A 22872-nucleotide genomic window follows, 5' to 3' on the forward strand; every position below is an offset into this window, starting at 1 on the left:
AACATGTAACTAAACACAAACCAACAAAAGCAACCTAATAACACAAGATAAACTTTTCCCCACAAATTCCCAACTCTTCCATCAATAGAAGAAGCATCAACCACATCCACTACTTCTTTAAAATTTTCATTATCAATAGAAGAGGAAGCCTCAAGCTCATTCACTACTTCCTTAAAAGTCTCATTACCAATAGTAGAAGAGTTCACCTCAATTCATCTACAATTTCCTTAAAATCCTCATTATGAATAGTTGAAGAATTGACCTCAAGTTCATCTACAATTTCCTTAAAATCCTCATTATGAATTGTTGAAGAGTTGGCCTCAAGTTCATCTACAATTTCCTTCAAAGCTTCAAGTTGAAGAGAGTTAACTTTATCCTTCAAAAGCTTATTTTCATTAATAAGAGCATTATTTCCCTCCTCAAAATATTGTTTTCACTAATGAGAGCATTCTTTTCACATTTCAATTTGTTGATCACTTGGATAGCTCTTGTTGAAACTTTTTGATCTTCCCAGAGCCAATATCCACACCATAATGCCTGTAGCCAAACATAAAAATTAAACACAAAAAGATTTGATTACAAATCTGCGGCAAAAGAAATTACACAATGAAAAGGAGAAGAGATAACTTACATTGGGCTTATGACACCTGAAAAAGCATCTCCCAGAATTATTTGGAGTCCACGAAGTCAGATGGAGTGCAGCAACTCCACATCCACAAACCCTACCATGGTTATTTGAAGAGTTCGAATTTTTCGACATTTCATTAGCAAAAATAGAGGAAAATCAAACAATAGAACTAAACAACTTAAAATATCACTCAATCAAAGGGGAATTTACAACCCTAATTCGGAAATCGAAAAATCTCCATTGAAGAAGTTAAGTGGTGAAGAAGAAAGGGGAAATAAGGATGGGGTTCTATTATTTTATTCGGGTTTTTTGGGGCGGGTTAGTGGGTTTGGGTTAAAATAAGTGGGAATCTGGGTTTAAAATGGGTTATGTTAGTGTAAGGGCATGAGTAGCCCAGATTGTAATGGTAGGGGCATGTGTGAGCCAACGTTTAAACAACGGGCGTATCCGTGCAATTTTGTATAGTTAAAGGGCAGATCTGGCCCTTTTCTGATTTAGAATTAAAAGTTTCCAATAATCAACTTAGTTTTAGAGGAAACAACTTTAAAACCTTTCAAATTTTGGTGAAAAAAATAGTCATTTTCAACTTGATACTTCTACTCAATCATGGAATTATTTATTGTAAAATTGACTTTAACGCTTGATGCTCTTCAATTAGCTAAATCAAACAGGCTCTCTGAATTGAAGGCAAGCACTAGAAATTGTCTACTAAGTGCTACTCCCTCCATCTAATATTATTTGTCGTTTTTTTGTTTCACACGTCCCTTAAGAAATATTAATTAGGAGGGGTATTTGACAAACTTTACCCTTTGTAGACACGTGATTTTTGACCCTCCCCGAGGTGTTTCACCTTCTAGTATCTAAATTTTCCTTTAAATATAGTCTGGACATTTTATTTGGTTTTATTTTGTTTAGTAGGTCTTATTTGAATATTCGAAAATCACAAAAATAGAGTCACATTTTAGGATATATGTTTAGTTTTTTTTTTTTTTTAATTAGTACAAAAAGAAAGAAAATGTCCGAAAATATGTTATCTATTTTTAGTTTAATTTCCAAGTTAAAAGTTTTAATAAATAAATATAGAGTAAGTACATATTTTAATCTTGCTATTTTAATTTAGTAGTAGTATATTTTATATTCTCACTTGTTAATTATATGTCATTTCACCACTCAATTTTAATACCGCATCTACACACACATATTACATGCACCCTTTTATGTATTTTTTCTTAAAATAACAACAAAACAATAAAAAAACAAAAATGCCTTTTTCCATTTAAAAAAAGAAAGAAGAGAAAACCCATCTGCACCTACTTTTCAAGGCCCATTATCCAAAGCCTTTTTCATGTACCTATGCACAATATATATAAAGACTATGACCTAAATCTAGGCTAGGGACTTAGAGCCCGTTTGGATTGGCTTATACTTACTTTTGGACATGATATAATGAAAAATAAGTTGGGGTAGTCCAACTTATTTTTTTTGGCTTTTTTTATAAACATTCCCACAAGTTATAACCATCAAATATTTAGATAAACTAAGTTAAATGGGTCTAATTATTTTTTGAAGGCTTATTTTAAAAAACAAAATGACTTTAAACTTTTAGTTAAATAAAAAAACATTTAAATGAATAGCAATGTAACTACTCTTTTATAAGCCAACATGGTAAACATGATGGTAAATATATCTTACCCACATTAATATTTAATACAAATGATCCCTAAAAATTATGGAGGTCTTTTTTTTGGACATGATTTCATCTAATGAGATGAAATATTTTTTGAAATCAATTTGATTTCTTAAGTTGCTTTTTTTTTATAAACATAAAAATCCCACAAGTTGTGAAAACCATCAAATTTTTCCAATTCTTATACAATCTTACCAAATGAGTAAATCATAGTTCATAATAAAATAAATACGCTACTAGAAGGCCTTTCTAAAAAATACAACATCAATTGATCAAACTTTAGTTCAATAAAAAGGAAAATTTAACATGAATAGCAATGTAACTACTTTTTAATATAATCCTCCCACATGGTAAACATGATTGGTAAATATATTTTACCAACTTGAAGATTAATATTTAATACAAATGATTGGTAAACATGATTGGTAAATATATCTACCGGATTCCATGGGTCTTTTTTTTTTACAAAATATAAACGTGTGGGTCAAATTTTATATTTATATTTTTTGAAATCATGATTTCAAATCCAAATCATGCATTTTTGGATGATTTGGAATTTCATCTCATGAGATGAAATCAAAGATGAAATCGCATGTCCAAACGCTTCATTTTATGAGATGAAATCGCATGTCCAAACGCCTACTGTGATTCACTCTTAGCACTTTTCCATGCAACACAATCATCCACTACACCTAACATCACCAGATAAATCATGTGAAATCCACCCGCTTTCTCCCCAGTACGAACCTAGGAGCTCTATTTCCATTAACATCAACTTTACTCCCTCAATCATTAACAAAAAAAAAAAGAGCTTCAAAATCATTTACAACAGCCAAAACAACACCATATTCTAGATTCTTCACCATGTAAACACCCACTGAAAAGAGCCAAGACAATGTCTTTTCAATGGTGTTAAAAGGACGTTTCTGAGCTGGGTTCAAGTGTTCTAGTTCGTCGAGGTTTCCAGTGAGGCTAGCTTGAGCATCACTGTTGTGGGAAAAGTTTCAATTAGGTAAGCTTTTAGATTTATACTACTAATGTCTTAATGACGTTTTTTATTCTTCTTTTTGTTTATCAATCTAGGCTGGTCAAATGTGTTAATGAGCCAACATGTATAGTTTAAGCTTCTCTAGAATTAAGTAAGTATTACAATGGTAAAATAGTGGTTTAGAGTTTAAAGGCTTGGAAGCTAATTTGTAAATTGACGTGGAAGTCTTGAAGCATAATTGACAAGCATAGTATTATGATCTTTTCCTCTTTAGTGTTCTGTTTTTGTATTTCATATTGTAATCGATGGACGCTTATTGATCGGATATATCTTAAAGTGCTAATTGCCAATGCTGCGGGGTAAGTCTAAAATAATTTGGACCGCATAACACTTAGGCCTAGATAAATGTTTAAGGCCTCTTTAGTTAATTAAGTGGCGAGATGAGCGAGACGAGATGCGAATTATTTCAAATCTCGTTGTCAAGTATAAAAGAAAAGAGCGGTAAAAACATTTGTAAGGGAGCGAGATGGGTTGCGAATGGCTTCAAAACCCGTTGTCAATAGAGATACTCGAAAGAGAGTTTGTTGGGCTACAACCCGAATCAAAAGAATTTAGAAGTTAATTAATTAATTTAAGTGATAATTGACGATAATTCGGAAAGCGCTGCTACCGATGAATTGTTTTAAATAAAATTTACTTACCATATTCGAAGCCGTATTAATTGGGATGGATAGACTTTAAAAGTACGCTAGATGCTTATTTAGGCGCGGGAAGTGGGAACGTCCATAAATGCCTCAAAAGGCGTGATATACAAATCTAAAATTCGTGGTAAGGCTGAAAAGCGCTGCTACCAGTACACCATACATTAATAAAATAAAACAAATTTAAAAGCGATTAAAAGGGCGGGCCATAAGTATTTCAAGGCTCATACGGATGTTATCCAAAAATATGATTAAGCTGAATATTTGTCAATAAAAGCGACCGTGCTAGAACCACGGGACTCGGGAAATGCCTAACACCTTCTCTCCGGTCAACAGAATTCCTTACCCGGACTTTTGTTTTCGCGAACCAATAATAAAAGAGTCATTTCCTTTTGATTAGGAATTCATAAGCTGACTTGGAACACCAAAACTCAATTCAAGTGGCGACTCTGTAAATAAATAATCCCTTTTCAAAACCGTCACTTCAATTGGAAAAACCCTTTAATAATAAAACTCGTGTCCTTCGGGCGCGAAAAAGGGGTGTGACACCCTTAATTATCATGTTTCGCCACAACAATAAATCAAGCATTACGGCTGAGGTTGTTGGAGATCGCAACGTTAGAGGAAAGGATAAAGTAGCGGAAGAATCAGAGCCGGTGTCTGATACCATATTAAGCTGCACTTTAGAGAATAGAAAGGCTTGTATTCTTCATGGATCGATTTACATACACTAATACATCAATTTATAGAGTACAAAGAGTGCGTACTAACATAAACTCAACTACCAACTAATAGATATAGGAAGTCCTAGAGAGCTTCTAACTACTGGAGATTGCTGGCGACATTCTGGTGTCAAGGTAATAGCTATGAATAGTCATACACTTTCGAAAAAAAGTAGAAGAATGGGACCTATTATGGGACATACAATGCATTACGGACACACAATAGAGTCGGTCCAATAAAGCCTGAACCTGGCCCGGCCCGCTGCCATCTGTAACAGTCGGCCTAACGCATCATTCGTGGTTCAAAGAAGGGAGGCACGATTACCGCTTGGCTTCTCCAATTGTCTACATTTGCTTTCCAACCTTGTACGATTACCAAACAATCAAACAAGTTCCTAGGAGTCTGGACATAATTATGATTAAATTTTTTTGATTTAAATTGAATTGAAAAACAGTATTGAAAATTTGAAAATGTATTTGGCATTTCGCTAAAATAGAGTTGATGTCTTGTGAGTAGAAAAAAATCACTTGAACAATTCAATTTTAAAATCTAACAAGAAAATCAATACTTTTGATCTATGTTGCTCAGACTCTTTAAAATGTTGTCGGGTGTGTATCAGATCCTTCAAAAATACTGTGTTTTGAAAGATTTGACACGAGTACGATAACATTTTCAAAGAGTTCGAACAATACAATTGTCGACACATATATAACTTAAACTCTGATCTTCACTTTATGAAAGTTTAGTTATAAACTATGGTGCTCGAACCCTTTACAAATGCTACTATGGGGTGTGTACCGGATCTTCCAAAAATAGTTATACTTTAAAGAATTCCGCACGAATATAACAACAATCTTAAAGAATTTGAGCAATATGACAGTGTAAACGCATATAAATTAAACTCTGCTCTTCACTACGTGAAAAGTTAAATCATTACCAATGGTGGGATCAGCTCCATGCAGTTTAAGTTCTCTATGCTCTTGGCAAATTGCACAAAAACAGCAACAACTATGCACTATGTTATCTTTGCATGCTTCCTTTGGCAAACCTAATAATTTTCTCAGTTTTGATCTGTAAAGAAATCCATAACCAGCTTGGCACCCTATTGAACACAGCAAGAAGTAAATTGTGGTCGCTGCTATACAAGCTGCAAATGAAAAATTAAATGAGAGAAAATAAAGGGGTAAAATTCACAAATAGAATGATTGGGAGGATCGTCTTCCAATTCGAAGTTTTTTTTCTCAAAATTTCAATCTTGTTGATTATGATAACTATCGCGACCATAAACAGACTCCAGATTGTTTACCAGGGCGGTACGCTCTACGCCCTTGTGACCCATACTCTAATCAAAATACTAAAGACTCCTACTAAAAATAGGTCGCTAGACTATGACCGAGAGCACTTCCACCCATGTAATAGAAAAACAGCTATTGTCTTATTGAGTTACAAAATTCACAAGTAAAAATTCAATATCCTAGAGTTTCACTGCAAACTTTGAAACTTTAGGATAACCGCTGTTTTCCCAATATGGTGACGAAAAGTGCCCAATGGACGTTATTTCTAAAAATAAATAGATTAACAAGATTCCGAAAACGATGACAATTTTTAGATATATTAAAAAGAAATGTATTTCACATAAATTAGAACAGAGGGAGTAAAACAACATGAAAATCTTGAACATGGTCCTACAATGAGATCAATGCAGTGTATTCCTAGTATGTTAAGTTTCCATGGCCTACACCTCTTTCTTCCCACCCGATGTCCTATATTTCTTTGGAATTCGACTAATTCGGACTCGTATCGAAACGGCATAATACATAAACAGACCCTCAAACTTGGCCTCAGATGGCAAGTGTGTCCTCCAACTTCGTATGTGCACAAGTAGGCACGTCAACTTGTCTCCACTTTGTCAGTTGATAACTTACAAAATGATCATCTAGACACCGTCAAAATTTATGTGTCACGTCAGTATTTGTGTTTACCTGTTCAACTTTATACAACTTGAAGTGCCTACTTGTGCACACCCAAAATAGGAGGGCATACTTGTCAACTGAGGCCAAGTTTGAGGGCTTGTTTATGTATTTCACCTATCGAAAAATCTCACTTTGACAGTAAAGTGCTCCCTGCCAAATACGACTTACCACCCCACCACTTAAGTCATAAGCGTCACTAACCCAAAAAAATGACAAGGAAAGAAGAGCAAACTTACATGTTTCTCCTTTTGATATAATCTCAGCATTCTCCCCCATGGTGAGGCAAGGGAAAAAACAAGTAGCCACACCTTCAAAGAATCAAGAATATTTAGCAAATTAAAAAGAAAGATGTTTTAATTTATTTAAGAAAAATGAAATTTGCAATGATGAAACACACACAAAAAAACATACAGTTGATGGGATCATCAAAACAATCACAAAGACCACTTGACCATTGCATCTCTGTTAAATTTGCTGTTGATGGCATCTTGCAAAGCAAAAAAAAAAAAAAATGTAAGATATTTTTTAATGGTATCCTGTCTTTGTATATTAATATAAGAAGGTTTAATTAATTTAGGTCAAGATTTAATGACATCTAATTAATTAAGCTATATTTCTTCCCATATCTATTCTTATAGGTGAACCAAACCGTTGAGCTCTGCCACAATTAATAAGGAGCTATAGCCAACTCTATGAAGGATTATTCAAATGAAACTAAAGAGTGTACAGACACAATACACTTTATCCCTTATAGGTTAGGTAAGAATTTAATTTTTTTTTTTTTTTTTTTGGTTATCTCCTGAAACTTCATGCCAATTACATAACATCACATAAAATGAAACGGAAGGAATAATCCATTTTCTGATCGTATCAGATATTGTGAAGGCTCTATGGGAGACAACTAGGACTAGAGAGAGTAGGGTAGGTTTACATTAATGATTACTTTCTCTGTTTTAATTTATGTGACACTACTTTATTATTAATAAGTTCTAAAAATATTGACACACTTTTGAATTTGGAAACAATCAACGTCATACGTACACTTGTCATTTATCCTTGATGAGAAATTTTTATGGTCACATAGATATTACGATACATGTTTAAGGCCACATTGAATATAAAGTGTATTGTGCATTTGAATGAAACTAAAGATTTTGCGCAATATTGAAGAGCACTAGCAATCTTGAAGTTACTTCTTGAAAGATTGATGTTGATGATCTAGCTCCTCTAAACATTCTAGTGATGTTTTGGTGTAGTTTATTTTGTTATCACAAATAATATACACTTGCAGTTGTTATGTGTGGTGTCTTTATGTTGTAAAATGTTATTGATGGAGTCAGAGGCGAATCCAAGGTTCGAACATTATGGGTTCAAATTCGGAATTCTATTACAATCCATTTGATAATTGGTGGAGCCAGAGGCGGACCCTACAGTTTATGTATACATAAATGTCTATCACCAAAAGAGTTAGAAATGACACACTAATACATATTATATCGTGGTGAAAAGAGATCGTGAATGCGACATTGTTCATACATGGGCTTCTCTAATTCGAATGGGCCACTTCAAATAGATTCATTAATGTTTAGACTCAGAATATGATTAATCCAGCATGAGCTATATGAACCTTTTTTCTCGCCTTGTATGTGCTCCTGAAGTGATCTTATAGTATATACATACAGTTAAAATGAGCATGCAGTACTACTTAAATGAGATAAGCCTGAAGTGAAAAATAGAGATCAATAAATATATTGTCTATCTTAAGCTAAATATATCATCTTACATTAGAAAAATAGAACCAAGGAACAAGAGAGGAAAAGACAGCAAAATAGACAAAAAAGTCACAAAGAGTGGAATGCTTCCTTTGTCTTTCCTCAATATCATCCCTTCAATTATAGGATAATTCACCATCAAGATGAAAAATGAGAGGAACACTTGACCAAAAAAATCTCGAAATCTCCCTTCAAAAATCACTTTTCCAGTTCCCCAAATGAAGGAAATCATATTCAATATGACTAATGTAACCAAAGGGACTATTAGCATTTTAGATGCTTGAAAATCATAAATTCCCATTTGGTATCTCTTCAATCTTTCATCATCAACAACCTTATTTGTCGGCAAAAAACTTGCTTTTCTAAAGCCAATTAACTTCAAGATTGCATCCAAAGTTCCATAGAAATAAGCTGTTATTGACTTTATCATCCATACCCTCCATTCATTCCACCATGCTCTCATTGTTCCTCCAGAGTGGACAACATCCCATAAGTATTTGGAAAGTGTTGACACGAAAAGAAAAGAATATACAATGAACCATGGACTTGAGACCTGTGAAAATAATAGTAGTTTCTATGAAGTCTATCTTCTAAGAATTAATTGTCTTTGGGTAATCAAAAGTTAAGAGTTTAACTTCTATACACTAAAATGAAAATTTATCACTATCAAGTAACCTAAACGGTAATTGCAGGTAGTCGTTCAACGGAAGTGGGATTAGTAACCAAGAAAATAAGGCAGGTTACCTGTCACAACATATTGAAATATAGTGATAGTGCAAAAAAATTATATTGTCAACTATGTTGCTCGAACTCTCCAAAATTGTTACCAGAATCGTGTTGGATCGTCCATAAATACACTACTTTTGGAGGATCCGGTGGCATATTTAAGAGTCTGAACAACATAGACTCTTGGTGTATATAAGTTAAATCTATTAAGATTTGAATTTAACTTCTATATGCTAACAGTCCAACGAAACTTAGACACTATTAGATCATACATATTAGAAGATAACCATTGGCACCCATCTGTAAAAAGTGGGGGATTCAGAACTCAGAAAATAAAGAGGTGGTTACCTGCTACGACACATTAAAATAAACCGATCGTTTAAATATTTTTGCGCTATCAGCGTATATAATAAGTTAAATCTTGATAATGATCATATTTTTTCTTACCTTAGGGTAAATGGGAATGCCATTCAGGAGACAAAGCTGAGGAATGATAGCCAAAAACCAAACTGGGAAGCAATAGAGAGGCTGAGCAGCAAGGTAAGAATAACACATGCATTCAAGAAGAGGCATTCTTGATTTCAAGCCATAGATGAGTGGACAAAATCTTGAGAACAAAACTTCAGTTAGACCAGAACTCCATCTTGTGCCTTGAACTAATGTGTCATTCAAATTTGTTGTTGCACTGCCTAAAAATGCTGGCCTTGTGGGGTTGTAAAAGACAGATTTCCAGCCTTTGCAATGCAAAATGAAACTTGTGAGGTAGTCTTCCACCACTGAATGGTACATGAATCCTATCTACATGTATAATGAAGCCAATCGATCAAAGTTAGCACAAATATGATAGAATAAGAGAAGTTAATTACTCCCTCCGTTCCATTTTAAGTGGCACTATCTTTTTTAGTCCTTTTCGAAAATGACACCTTTTTTTTTATCCCCAATGACATGCTTGTATAGCATAAGGTCCCATACTCCCTCTGTCCCATTTTATGTGATGCACTTTGCACTGAACATGGAATTTAAGAAAAGACTTTTGAAATTTGTGGTCTAAAACAAGCCATAGATATATATATGTGGGTAGATCATCTCATCAAGGATGAAATGAGAAGTTTAAAGTTAAATTGTTTCTAAATATGCACCCAAGGGTGTGAGTGTGTGACTTAATGGTTAAGGAAGTGGGTTGAGAACTATGGGTTCTCATGTTCAAATCCAGCGAGGCGAAAATACTAGGTGGTGTCTTCTTATCTGTCAAAGCCTTGGTGGACAGATTTTACCCAGTACTTGTCTTTGATGGGAGGTAGTAGATAACCTTATAATTATGAAATGCGTGCAGGCTGGCCCGGAACCACAATTATAAAAAAAAGTATTTCTAAATATTGAGAATATGACAGACTAAACAAAATCATTCTTTTTAGGATAGAATAGAACAAACTAGATAGAAAGTGCAGAACATAAATTGGAAAAAAGGAAGTAGCATATACATGTTTACAATCATAAACTTCAAAAGCCTTTCTTTATTTTTTGTGTTTCGTATCCAATCAAATTATGCCACATAAATTGGAAAGGATAGAGTTGATAGAATTGATGATGGACTTGCCTGCTCTCCCCATTGTGAATCCTGTTCATAGGTGCAAGAGGCTAAAATTTTTGCTTCTTGAATCTTATTGTCAGCAAATTCCTTATGATTAGTGCTTTTAAGAGTATTTAGGAACTCATTTGAGGGACCAAAACACTTCTTCATCTCACTAAGATCCATGTCTGATTAAACAAGTTAAAGAATTGTGATTACTACAGAGTTTATAGGAGAACTTTTTCAAGGGACAAATTAATGCCCAACAATTTATTAGGGAACATTTTTGTAATTTGAGGAATACCATTGTGTGTAGCATTCCCATACAGAGCCTTCCTCTTCATATAAAGGCATGAACCAGACAATATAGGTCCTATGAGCCCATCCATCCCTGGCCACTTGAGCTAATATATATACATAGTAACAAATCAAAATCTTAGTTATACATCAAGTGTTTCATATATATTTACTAGACATTTACAGAGTTTCCACGGATGTTCCCGTCAAAACGTTGTCGGGAATTTGAGATTTCTAATGGATATCCGTCGGAAATGTTTCTGACGAGCATATTTTCTGCAAATTCTGTCAATATTTTGTGAAAAAGATGCGTGTTTCTAGCAGAAAATTTGTTATACTAACTATATATATAACCTTAACTCATTGAACTTTTATCTTTTGTAGGTTTATTACCTGATTATGTGAATATTTTTTTACACCATCCGTGCATAAATAATGTAGAGATATGAATTACTTACCACAAAAACAGCTCTTAAGGCAGAATCATAAATATCTTTCTTGCTAATGTTGTGAAATCTTTGAGGAAACTGAACAAAAGCAAGTGAGGGAGAGATTTTGGGATCAAGGTGAAAGCACATTGCTTGTCTAGCTGAAGAAGGATCATTGGAGTGCATATCACAATCCAACATTAATATGTAAGGGGAGTTACTTATTATCCCAGATACTCTAAGCTGCACAAAAAAGAACCATTAATTACAGAGTCACATTTCCAAAAAATTAATAAAAATAAATAAGAAAAATAAAACAAGTTAATACTGGAGAAATGTTTATTAGTTTTGCCTCCTGTTTATAATAAAGAGTCTTTATCAAAGGATCATGAAAAAGAAATGGTCAAAATCTCTTGTGGAAAGAATGATGCACGAAACATCTAGCCCTCACATGGGGTTGGGGGAAGGGCCAAAGCCCACACCCAAGCGGGTGTAATGTAGGCATGACCTACACTGACACAAGCATGAGTGACTGCTCCAACTCGTGATTCTATAGGGAATGATTTGGGAAATCCAAAACCAAAAGTAGTGGCATTTGCTAGTAGCAACATAACAGAGGTCTTCATAAACCAAAAAAAATAAAATACTCTCTCCATTTCATTTTATGCATGGTCGTTGGCCGGATACGAAGTTTAAGAATATAAATTTAAAGAAGGCTTTTAAAACTTGTAATCTTAAATATGCATGTCATGTAATTCATGTAAGAGAGCGTTATAAAGGGTAAAGCGGGCTAGGAATCTTATAATAAAAGATATACTATAGTGTAAGAAGTAATTTTTTTAACCAATTAAAAAGTAAAGTAAGATACATAAATTGAAACGAGGTAGTAGCTATTCATGAAAAATGTAAACAGAGTTGTACAAGAACATTGAGAGCTCCGGCTTTGAAATGGTGAGGATGAGAAGGATTTTTCTCCCTTGAAACATAAACAAGAGATGGTATTTTAGCTTTGCCATTATTTTTGCCTCTCTGCCCTATTATCTGCAAGACAAGAACATATAGGCAATAATGTTAATAAAAATTTAAGACAATGAAAAAAAAAAAAAACGTGAAATTTCTGATGAACCAAACATCTATCACTAAAATATAATCTAATAAATAATTATGTCATTATTTAATCCCCGTGTTATAATTTCATTATTTAGCTTGTTCACAATCCAAACAAACCTTAAATAGTTTGATGAGACTGATGTTTTGTTTGTCTGTAATTATATATGCAATCTTGTGATTTGATTCTAATCAGTCATCCGTAAGAATTTAAGGAAACTTTTTGTTCAGATACGCTGCACGTGACCAAATAAAACACCACATATGTTTTTTTTTTTTTTTTTTTAAATCACTTGATCATGAGTCACGAGTATGTATATCAACTTTTTATTATTATTTGATTATGACAAGCTAATATAGCATGTGATATAAAGAAAATGTACTTCCATTGAGAGCTTTAGTGAGGCAACTATCCTCCATTTGGAGGTGTTTTTGCTCTGTAAATATGAACTGTTGCCAAGGATAAGCATAAAAATTTATTCGTAGCCGATATTTATATCAAATTAATGAATGCACGAGATATATATTCTATACATACATTTATATTCACTTTAATTTTAATTACTAAGGTGAAAATGTACCTCAATATTTGGACCAAAGTGTCTTTCCTCTGTCCCTCCATTTTCTTGAGCTTTCTTCAACTGCTCCTTGAACTTCTCGTACTCTTTCTGCGTACACAGATGCTAACTATCAAATGAATTCGACCTTTAGGAATTTTAGTATCAATTCGTTATACTTTAAAAAATAATGAGTTCAAATTTAATATTTATTGAAAATTTATGATTTTCTACCTATGTATTTAAACGTCGTGTAAAAAACATTGGGTTTCCATAATAAAGAGAAATCAACACTAAAAGTAATGTACTAACCAAAGCAAATAAAGAGCTAGTGAATTTTTTAGCGGACTAATAAAGAAATAATATCATTTTTTTAAAAACGGAGAAACAAATGTTACGAAGTGCATTATAAAGCTCCAACTTTAGTAAACTCTACAAGGTTAAATTAAGTTTTTTACTGCATTACTTTCGGCACAAACTTATCATTTCTAAAAGATTCTCTGAAAAATAATGACAAACCAAATAAAATCCCTACTTGTTTAATCAATAACTGACAAAACTCTACATCTACAATGTTAAAGTTTTTTACTGCTTGCTTTCTGCACAAACTTATTATTTCTAAAAGATTCTCTAAAGGATATGATGATAATGATAATGTGTGATGATAATAATAACAATAATAACAATAATAATAATAATAATAATAATAATAATAAAGCAAATTAAATCTGTACTTATTTAATTAATATTATCACTTAGCACTGAGACAAACTAACTATAAAAAATGAAAAAAGTAAAGTTAAAAGTACTAGTACTACTTTATTAGATTAGTGTCAGATATTTTAGTACATACACTAAAGCTACTGAGTTCGATCGAACCCCACGACCGAAGGACTAGATTCCTATTTTATAATTAATTTAATTATATTATCTCTTCAACTTTTAAAAAATATATTCTTCACCACATCTTAACTTTCGCGGTGTATGGAAAAGGGCCGAAAGTGTAAAAAAGACGGGGTCTATTGTACGCAAAATGCGGAGGTATTGTACGCAAAATGCAAGGTAAGGCTGCGTACAATAGACTCTTGTGGTCCGACCCTTCTCCGAACCCCACGCATAGCGGGAGCTTAGTGCACCGGGCTGCTCTTTTTTTACACTTTCTGCAGATACAGTGTTTTCCATACACACGAAAGTTAAGATGTGGTGAAGAATATATTTTTTAAAAGTTGAAGAGATAATATAATTAAATTAATTATAAAATAGGAATCTAGTCCTTCGGGCGTGGGTTTGGTCAAACTCAGTAGCTTTAGTTACGTTTCATGTATTTGTATTAAAAAAATTTATCAACTATGTACAAATTATTAAGGTAGAATCCAGTAACTTTAAAGAATTAGAACTTCGAATCCACAAGTTTCAAATTCTGGCTCCACCTCTGGTTTGTCAACTCATTTTTTTTTTTTGAGAAGTCATATAAAAAATTAGTAATTTGTAAATAAAATAGTAACCTGCTAAAACAAGTGTCAATACACTCATATCACAAAAATGAGTAGTATTTTTATACGTTAATATATAAATAAATTTATATTATCAAGTCACAATTTTTTTATCTTCATGTAACCTTCATAAAGAGTAAAATTTATAATTTTGAACATAAGCTAGATGTTTTGATATAACATGTAAAGGCAACCCGACGAATATATATGTTAAACTTCATTAAAATATTTATATTGTCAATGCATATATTTCAAAAGATTTAAGTTATATGCATTGTCATGTAATGAATTTTTGTATTATCGGTATAATTTAACATGTTATTTCAAAGTTACTATTTATTCTTGAGTAACAATCAATATTATTAAAGAGAGACTTGTTTGTGCCCTGATAATGTTAATAATTTTTTAGTTTAAGATAGTGTAAAAATCTTTTATACTATAGGTCATTCTGAAAACGTTCTATTAAATGTGAATTTATGATCTTGAAAATAAAGCATATACAACAAGGATTGAAGAGTAGTCAGATACTTTTGATCCGAAAATTATCCTGATTATATATAATATATTTACATTATGTATTAAGGTAAAGTTACTATATATACATTCTCCACCAATTTATGTGACTAATTGTCTACACACGGAGTTTAAGAAATAAATGAAAACATTTGAAATTTGTGGTACAAAATAAGCCTTAAAAATTTGTATGAATGTAAATCATCTCATAAGTTAAATTATTTCTAAATATTGAAAGGTGCATTCTTTTTTATACAAACAAAAAATTGTACCACATAAATTGGGACAAACTAATATATTAAATTTTGAATATTTTTATCCTCCTTCCGTATCAATTTATGTGAACCTATTTGACTGAACACGGAGTTTAAGAAACAAAAGAAAACTTTTAAGCTTATGGTGTAGAGTCATATATATTTTGTGTGGCTATACATCAGTGACGGACCCAGGATTCAATCAACTCCATGGCTTAACCTAAAGCTTACACCCCTTTAACTAGAACACCAAGATCTTTTATTGCCTCGTCGATACTATTTATTATTTTATATCAAAACTTCAATATTTTCTATATGTCTACGTACAATATCCGCCACCGTTAATTGGTGCCCGAGCACCAAAACAAAACTTAACACATGGGTCAGCCCCTGACTATTTACTATCTACTACTAATATATAAGTGGGAATAACCAGGCAGCTCAGCTGGGGAGAAATGGATTTTTGGCCCATTATAAATCTTTTTTAGTTTTATGATCTTTTTACAAAAGATCTTCATTTTTTTCACACAAGAGATTTGAAAAAAAAAACACATAAGAGAACTAAAAAAGACATTTTCTTCTATTCAAATTGTAAAAGGCCAAGAGATCTTATTTTCTCTGCTGATTTCTACTTTTTATAATTTTGTGATGTCTATTATTGCAGTGGCTCCCACGTACACTCCTATTTTTGCAGGTTAGATTTTGCCCTTGGTTGTCCCTTTTATTACTTCAGATCCCTCTGTATAGTTTCGTAAATAAAATCATATTGCATCCCTTTTTATATATTGCAATGGCTTTATCACATTCTCTGCCTCTTTTTTACTAACCTTCTGATTAATATACTTAGGCGGCCATATACTTATATCGTGCAAGCATGTAACATGTAAGGAGCATCATCACACTTTGGTTGAATGGGCAGATGATTTACCCGATTATAAAACGGTTTATAAAATGAATTCTTTATTGATATTTGAAACCATCCTTTTGTTTCTTTTGCTCATAAACCAGAGGGATTTTTCCATAAATTAAGCTTATAAAATTAGTCAGAAACCCTCAAATAACAAATACTATATTTTGATTTTAATTTACAGAGGTAAGTTGCCAAAAGAAATTCGGGAGATGATATTTTTTTTTCCGATTAACAAGCAAAAAAATGTATAATTATTATTAACGTACAAGATCTCATTTCATTAAGAAATTTTATACTAGATGTCAAAAATTACCATTGAAAATAATGATATTAATATGTGGCTAAATTTTTGGAAGTTAAGATTATCCTGAAGAGTAATTTCTTAAGATAAGTTCTTAATTGTGGTTAGAATGTCTGTTTAAGTCAATTTAATATAAGCCTTTAAAATTTAAAACATCAGTGTCATCCAAGCATGCACTTGAGAAAACAGAGAAAAATATAATGAAGAGGAATCAAATCAATAACATTCATATAACTTTTGAAACGTGTAATGTTTAATACTTTATAACTTGTTCGGATATAAAAGTTTCTCATTATAGGCAACAAAAATAGTTTAAGTTAATTTATTTTTTTTTAGAAATAAATGTGCATAAATTAAAAATTAAGAAAGTATATGATCCATAATAATTTTGTTTTACTGTTAGAACATTGGGCACGTGCTTAGCACGGGCAAGCGCCACTAGCATTGCTATAAAACATCATAAAGATAAATTATTTTCAAATCGATAATGAATTCACGTATAAATTGAAACAGAGGGAGTAATTTTTTTTCATTGCGCCACTGACCTGAACTTTTTCTATTTCCTGCAAGTACTCTTTGCTGCCATTAATTTCATCAATTGCTTGAAAAAATACGTCAGGGCAAATCCTCTTCACACCAAATTCCTTACAAAATGGGATCCACAGTTCCCCAAATTTCCACGCTTCATGTATCGCACACAACGTTAAAACCGAACTGCCGTCATCGGATAGATACACCGTCACCTATTAAGATTAAAATTTATATATTTGAAAACTAAATTAAATCCAAACTTGTTAAATATTAGTATCACTTACTACTGAGACAAACTTAACAGTCAAAGAAAACGAGAAAAGTAAAGTCAGAACCACTGGTATTACTTTTTCGCGAGTTTCATACGACTATCGGTATTGAAACGCACCTCAACAATTTAAGAAGAAGAAAAATCGATTTGTATTTCATGTGCATACTTTATAAAGTTAATGGTCAAAAATACGCTTGAATTACTCTCTTCATCTCAACTTATGTGAAATTTTTTGCTTTTCAATAGTCAATATTTTATATTAACTTTTTGAAACTAAATTGGATTAAATTAACTCAATATTTTTTAAACTAACTTTTTGAAACTAAATTGGATTAAATTAACTCAATATTTTAAGATTAAAATTTATATATCCGAGTTTAGGAGAAAGAGGAAGGAGAGAATATAAGTTGCAACTTTTCTCATATCAATTTAGTAAAAAAATACATCTTAAAATATTGATAGAAGTTCATTCAGTTTGAATCTCGAAAAGCAAAACGTGTCACACACTAATAGAAATAAGAGACTTTTTCCACCGCAAATCAGTTGAAAATTTATTGTTACGTGATTTTTTCACTTCATTCCTCTTTGAATCACCTTACTGAAAAAACGAATGGGGAGAAACATGTTCCCATTAAAAAAAGGTTAGAAACTTCCTAATTTTACCGTGTGAAAATTAAACACTATCCCTACAATTCAAATAAAATATTTGTGAAAATAGCCGCTAAACATTTTCAATAGGAAAATAATGGTTTTCTATTATGCCATACACACAGAAGTTCAGATGTGGTTAAGAATAGTACTCCCTCTGTTTGCAATTTATGTGGCATCATTTCCTTTTTAATCTATTCCAAAAAAAAAATGTTATATTTATATATTTAGAAATAATTACAGCCACACATTTATATAAGACTTATTTTAAACTATACATTTCAAAACTCTTCCTTTCTTTCTTAACTTATCTTTGCGTGCATTGACCTTCATTTGGAGTGGTCTTTAATTTTTGAATTTTGCCCTTCACCTAATGCCCGAGATTGTAGGTTCAAACCCCAACTCAATAAAAAAAAATTGTAAGGCAGAATTTACATATGCCAGAAATTTACAAATTTTGTCCACGTGTAACTTCTGCCTTCAGGCAGAATTTCAGCGATGGGCAAAAGTTAAAAACCACCATTTTGAGGGGCAAAAATTATAGACCACCCCCACCGAAGGACAATCCTGTAAATTGCTCCTTTCTTAAACTCCATGTCAAATCAAATGGTGTCATATGAATTGGGACGGGTTGAAGAGATAATTAACAAGTCACCTTTTCCGGTGGATAATCAATAGCCATGGCCGATAAAACAGTGTTAACAACACCTAACGCTGGTTCCTTTTTAGGATCAGCCGTACAAATAAACACGTCGATCGCCGGAAGTTCATCGTCCGGCGGTAAGTTTTCCGGGAAGACGGAACGAGAAACCGGTCTCCATATATTTGCTGAGTCAAGTAACCAGAGGAAGGACAGAATTAACTCGGAAGTGAAAATTAGGGACCAGTAAGGTAAAAATGAGATGTGAATTGTGGTGAGGTTGATTATGAGTCTGTAATATAGCATGAAGAGTATTGCTATTGAGTGAATAAAAGTGTGAGTTCTGTTTATTGTGGCTGAAAATTTGTGCTCTGTGCACTTTTGTAGAGGTAGAGTTTCCATTTTTGTTGAAGAAGGTGGTGAAAATGAAGATGAAGAAGGTCTTTTTATAGGGGGATTAAAATTTAAAAGTTTATTTTGTTTGTTAGAAAAATGGAATCATATCACATGAATGGAACTTTTACTCTCTCTACAATAGTAAGAAATTAAGATTTTGAGTTTATTAATTTCAGTTTTAGAGAAAAAAAAAAGTAACTTATTGGGATGGGATATTTGCTCTAAATCGTATAATTCTGGGTATATTTAAACTTTTTTCCAATAAGTTAAGTCCTCTAGAATTTAGCATTCATAAACTCAAAATCTTAACTCCGCTTCTTACTAAAAAAAAAAGTTGACTTATTTGTACTCCTGTTGTTATACAAATGACTCACATATATCATTTTGACTGACGGAAGTGAAAAAATCGGTTTTAAATTATATTATTTTATTAAAATAAAAGCCCCATATGAGTTTATTTGATCATTCTTGCAAAGTTGAAGGGTATATTCAATCCTTCTCCCAAAGTTCAGGAGTGCATTTGATCCTTCTCGCAAAATTCAGAAGTATATTTGATCCTTCTCGCAAAGTTCATTGTCCGGCGGCAAACTTTCCGAAAAAACTGAACAAGAAATCGGTCTCCATATATGTGCTGAGTTTAGGAGAAAGAGAAAGGAGAGAATTAAGTCGGAAGTGAAAATTAGGAACTAATAAGGTAAATATGAGATTTGAATTACGTTGAGATTGATTATGAGTCTGCAATATAGCATGAAGAGTATTGCTAGAGTGAATAAAAGTATTGAGTTCTGTTTATTGTGGCTGAAATTTTGTGGACTCTGCACTTTTGTAGAGGAGAGTTTCCATTTTTGTTTTGGTTTTGCTCTTTTTTTTTGTTTTTTTGTTTTTTTTTCTGAAGGTCTTTTATGGGGAGATTGAGAGTTTATTTTATTTGTTAGAAAAATGAAATCATATCACATGTATGGAACTTCAATATATAGGCCAAATACATGTGTGACCCTTAAACTTGTCATATTTTTCCATTTAGACATTTAAACTATATCTTATGCTTATGGAGGACCTAAACTCCGTTAAAAATGTACCAATTAGACACATGTTATTGAGGTAGTAAAAAACTAAAACACGTGTGTGTCACACTCGGCTGACATAACAATAACAGCAATGAGACAATGACACGTGGTAATTCGTATAATTAAGAATCTGATTTAAAAAGTTGTTTTCCCGTCATTTTCATCTTCCCCGTATCCTTTCACCATTGAAACTAAACCAACCTTTGTTCATCTCCTCGCCATACAACCATTTTTAATTTGTTGATTATTTTGTTTTTGCATTGTTTGGTTGGTTGGTATATTAATGTGATTTCAGATAGAGAAATTAAAAAAGATTCATGATACCTTTACATTAGGATAGTGGGCATATCTCTTACCTTAATGTGTAAGTTGTATCAGACCTGTATATAAAGAAATAAAAATAAAATGTTTTAACCCAGTGCACATTTTATTACTTATAGTTGGAAGTTTTTGAATTTCTCTAAATCAATCCATATGGTTTCTGAAAGCAAAGAATCTATTTAAGAAGACACCAATACTTGTTTATTTATGTAGATGGGGAATGTAATTTGAAGATCTGCCATGGCTCTATACAAAGTACTCCATCTTCGTTGGGTGACCTATATACTAACATATATAACTTCACTAACCAGAACTCTTTAGGGATTGTCCCCCTCTACCTCCATTAAAAAGGATTAGAAACACATCTACAGGTTATGGTGGTCAAATTCCACCTGCAGAACACTAAGATTTGATGGTTATTGTGATGAAAATGGCTGTCAAGGGAAGAGAAGACGAAGAAGGAAAAGAAAAAAATTACACAATCTTGGTCCTTCACGCTCTCCTTTGAAGTGAGTTACATGCAAGTTGCCGTGTCAGCAGCTCGTGTTTAATTGGTGCACTCAGACTTGAGTTCAGTGGTTCATAAGGAACAAGATTTACTTTAAGTATCTAAATGAAAAAATAGGACAAGTTTAAGGGGCCGCATATGCATTTGTACACATCACTATATCATATCACATGTATGGAACTTTAATACTCCCTCCGTTTCGAATGTGAATCTTTTTGGAGTACGAGGGTCAAACTTTATAACTTTGACCATGAATTTTGATATAGATTTTTCAAGTTTGTAAAAATAAAATTTATATATTTAGAAACTACATAAAAATACTAAAAGTCATGATACTTTATGATTCAAATATAAGGAAAAAGTTGTCAAAGAGCCAGCTCGTAGACTCCCCAAATAGTAATAAGTTCACATAAATTGAAACAGAGGGAAAATGTGTGTGTGTGTGTGTGTATATATTAGTGGGGTTAGCCGTCTTGTAAGCACGGCCCAATTTTATATTATCTTACATTGTTTTGTTCGGATTTCCCTTCAAACGCACTGGTCTTTAATTTTTGCCCCTCAAATTGTTGGTCTTTAATTTTTGCCTTTCGCTTAAAAAAATGATCGAAAATATCCCGGGTTCTGGATTCGAACCCCCGCTCAGTAAAAAAAAAATCGCAAGGCAAGACTTTCGTGAAAACTCTACCTTGAGGCCTAACATTTGCCCAAAATTAGGTCTATTTGGGCAAAAGTTAGACCTTAAGGCTGAGGTTTGCTTTAAGGCCTAATCTTTGTTTTGAATTTATTCAGATATTATTTTAATATCATGCATTGATTATTTTTTAAATTTGCTTTTAATATCATGCATTGCTTTTTAAATTTTTTTAAATATCATGCATTGATTTTTTAAATTTTCTTCTATTTTATTTTTAATTATGGTGGGCTGATCTTTGAGTTAGAATTGCTTTTGGAGATTATCGATTGTGATCATTTCGTTCCACATAATTATTTGGTGTTTAAATTAATGACAACAAATATATTTGATTGTTATACATTGTTAGATAACTGACTACAACAAAGTAAACGGTACCCACTTTTATTTTTTTTAGCAGCTCTATAAGTAAAATTAATATGAAACAAATCTACTTTCAACTCAAATATAATCCTGTATCTAAATATGGATATTATGAATCACAGTTATGCGTTATTGAACTCTCAAATTTAATTTAGTATTATATTTAGTCTCAACAATTTTATATTACCTCTAAATAGTAACTCGAACAAAAAATTCACTGTGAGTCATATACTTCATGTTGTGAGTCCTTAACATCCACATGTAAGGTCAGTGGTTAAAGTGTCACTTTAATGGTACTCTGGGTTATCCACATGCGTCCCTGACATCATGGCCTTTGTTGGGCAATTAAGACATTGGTGTTTCAGTCAATTCAGCAAAAGAGTCCAAGGTTTACGAACGCCTCATTTGTTTGCACTTAATGGGGGTCTGAATCTGAATCATTCAGATTTTAGCCCATTAAGGGATCTTTTGGTAGGAGGAATAGGATGGGATTGGATTATTAGTCATGAGACAAATTATCTCATGTTTGGTTAGTGGGATAACTCCTTTGTTATTCCACCCAATCCCATCTATATGGGATAAAAGGTGGGATTAGTAATCCCATCTAATCTCACCTAATCCCATCTATATGGGATAACTTATCCCTTCTACCAAACGACCCCTAAGTGCATTTGTCTTTTTTACTTTTAAAACGTCTTAATACATCTGAATGGGTCTGAATAATTTAGATCTGGGACAAAGTCTGAAAAATGTTCAGACTTAAAACAAGGTAACTTTTTTTCTCTTTTCCACAATGGTTCTTTTTTTC

General features: G+C 32.5%; 1 protein-coding gene across 3 annotated transcripts; it reads right to left on the reverse strand.

Annotated features, from left to right (window-relative positions):
* Window positions 1–8421: 8421 nt before the first annotated feature.
* Window positions 8422–19123, reverse strand: LOC132044680 (cellulose synthase-like protein G2). 3 transcript variants are annotated; one of them, XM_059435186.1, is made up of 9 exons: window positions 18734–19123; window positions 17174–17371; window positions 13182–13268; window positions 12415–12534; window positions 11524–11736; window positions 11073–11172; window positions 10796–10956; window positions 9646–9996; window positions 8422–9025 (listed from the first exon to the last, which is right to left on the reverse strand). In XM_059435186.1, exons 1-9 carry the CDS (start codon window positions 19118–19120, stop codon window positions 8480–8482), a joined length of 2163 nt encoding a protein of 720 aa, XP_059291169.1. In that variant the 5' UTR covers window positions 19121–19123; the 3' UTR covers window positions 8422–8479. The 3 variants fall into 3 exon arrangements, with proteins under 3 accessions (XP_059291169.1, XP_059291170.1, XP_059291171.1); XM_059435187.1 differs by having other exon boundaries at window positions 9646–9992; window positions 10792–10956; XM_059435188.1 differs by lacking the exons at window positions 10796–10956; window positions 11073–11172.
* Between the last annotated feature and the right edge of the window lie 3749 nt (window positions 19124–22872).

Source organism: Lycium ferocissimum, unplaced genomic scaffold (genome assembly GCF_029784015.1).
Source record: "Lycium ferocissimum isolate CSIRO_LF1 unplaced genomic scaffold, AGI_CSIRO_Lferr_CH_V1 ctg51, whole genome shotgun sequence".
NCBI classification, from domain to species: Eukaryota; Viridiplantae; Streptophyta; class Magnoliopsida; order Solanales; family Solanaceae; genus Lycium; species Lycium ferocissimum.

Excerpts from the sequence above, each read along its gene's own strand:
- LOC132044680 (XM_059435186.1), bottom strand. The coding sequence starts at position 19,120 with ATGGAAACTCTACCTCTACAAAAGTGCACAGAGCACAAATTTTCAGCC. Across the intron at positions 13,269-17,173 it reads AGGAAATAGAAAAAGTTCAG|AAAGAGTACGAGAAGTTCAA; the intron begins GTCAGTGGCGCA and ends CTGTGTACGCAG. Across the intron at positions 11,737-12,414 it reads CCGGAGCTCTCAATGTTCTT|CTTAGAGTATCTGGGATAAT; the intron begins GTACAACTCTGT and ends TTTTTTGTGCAG.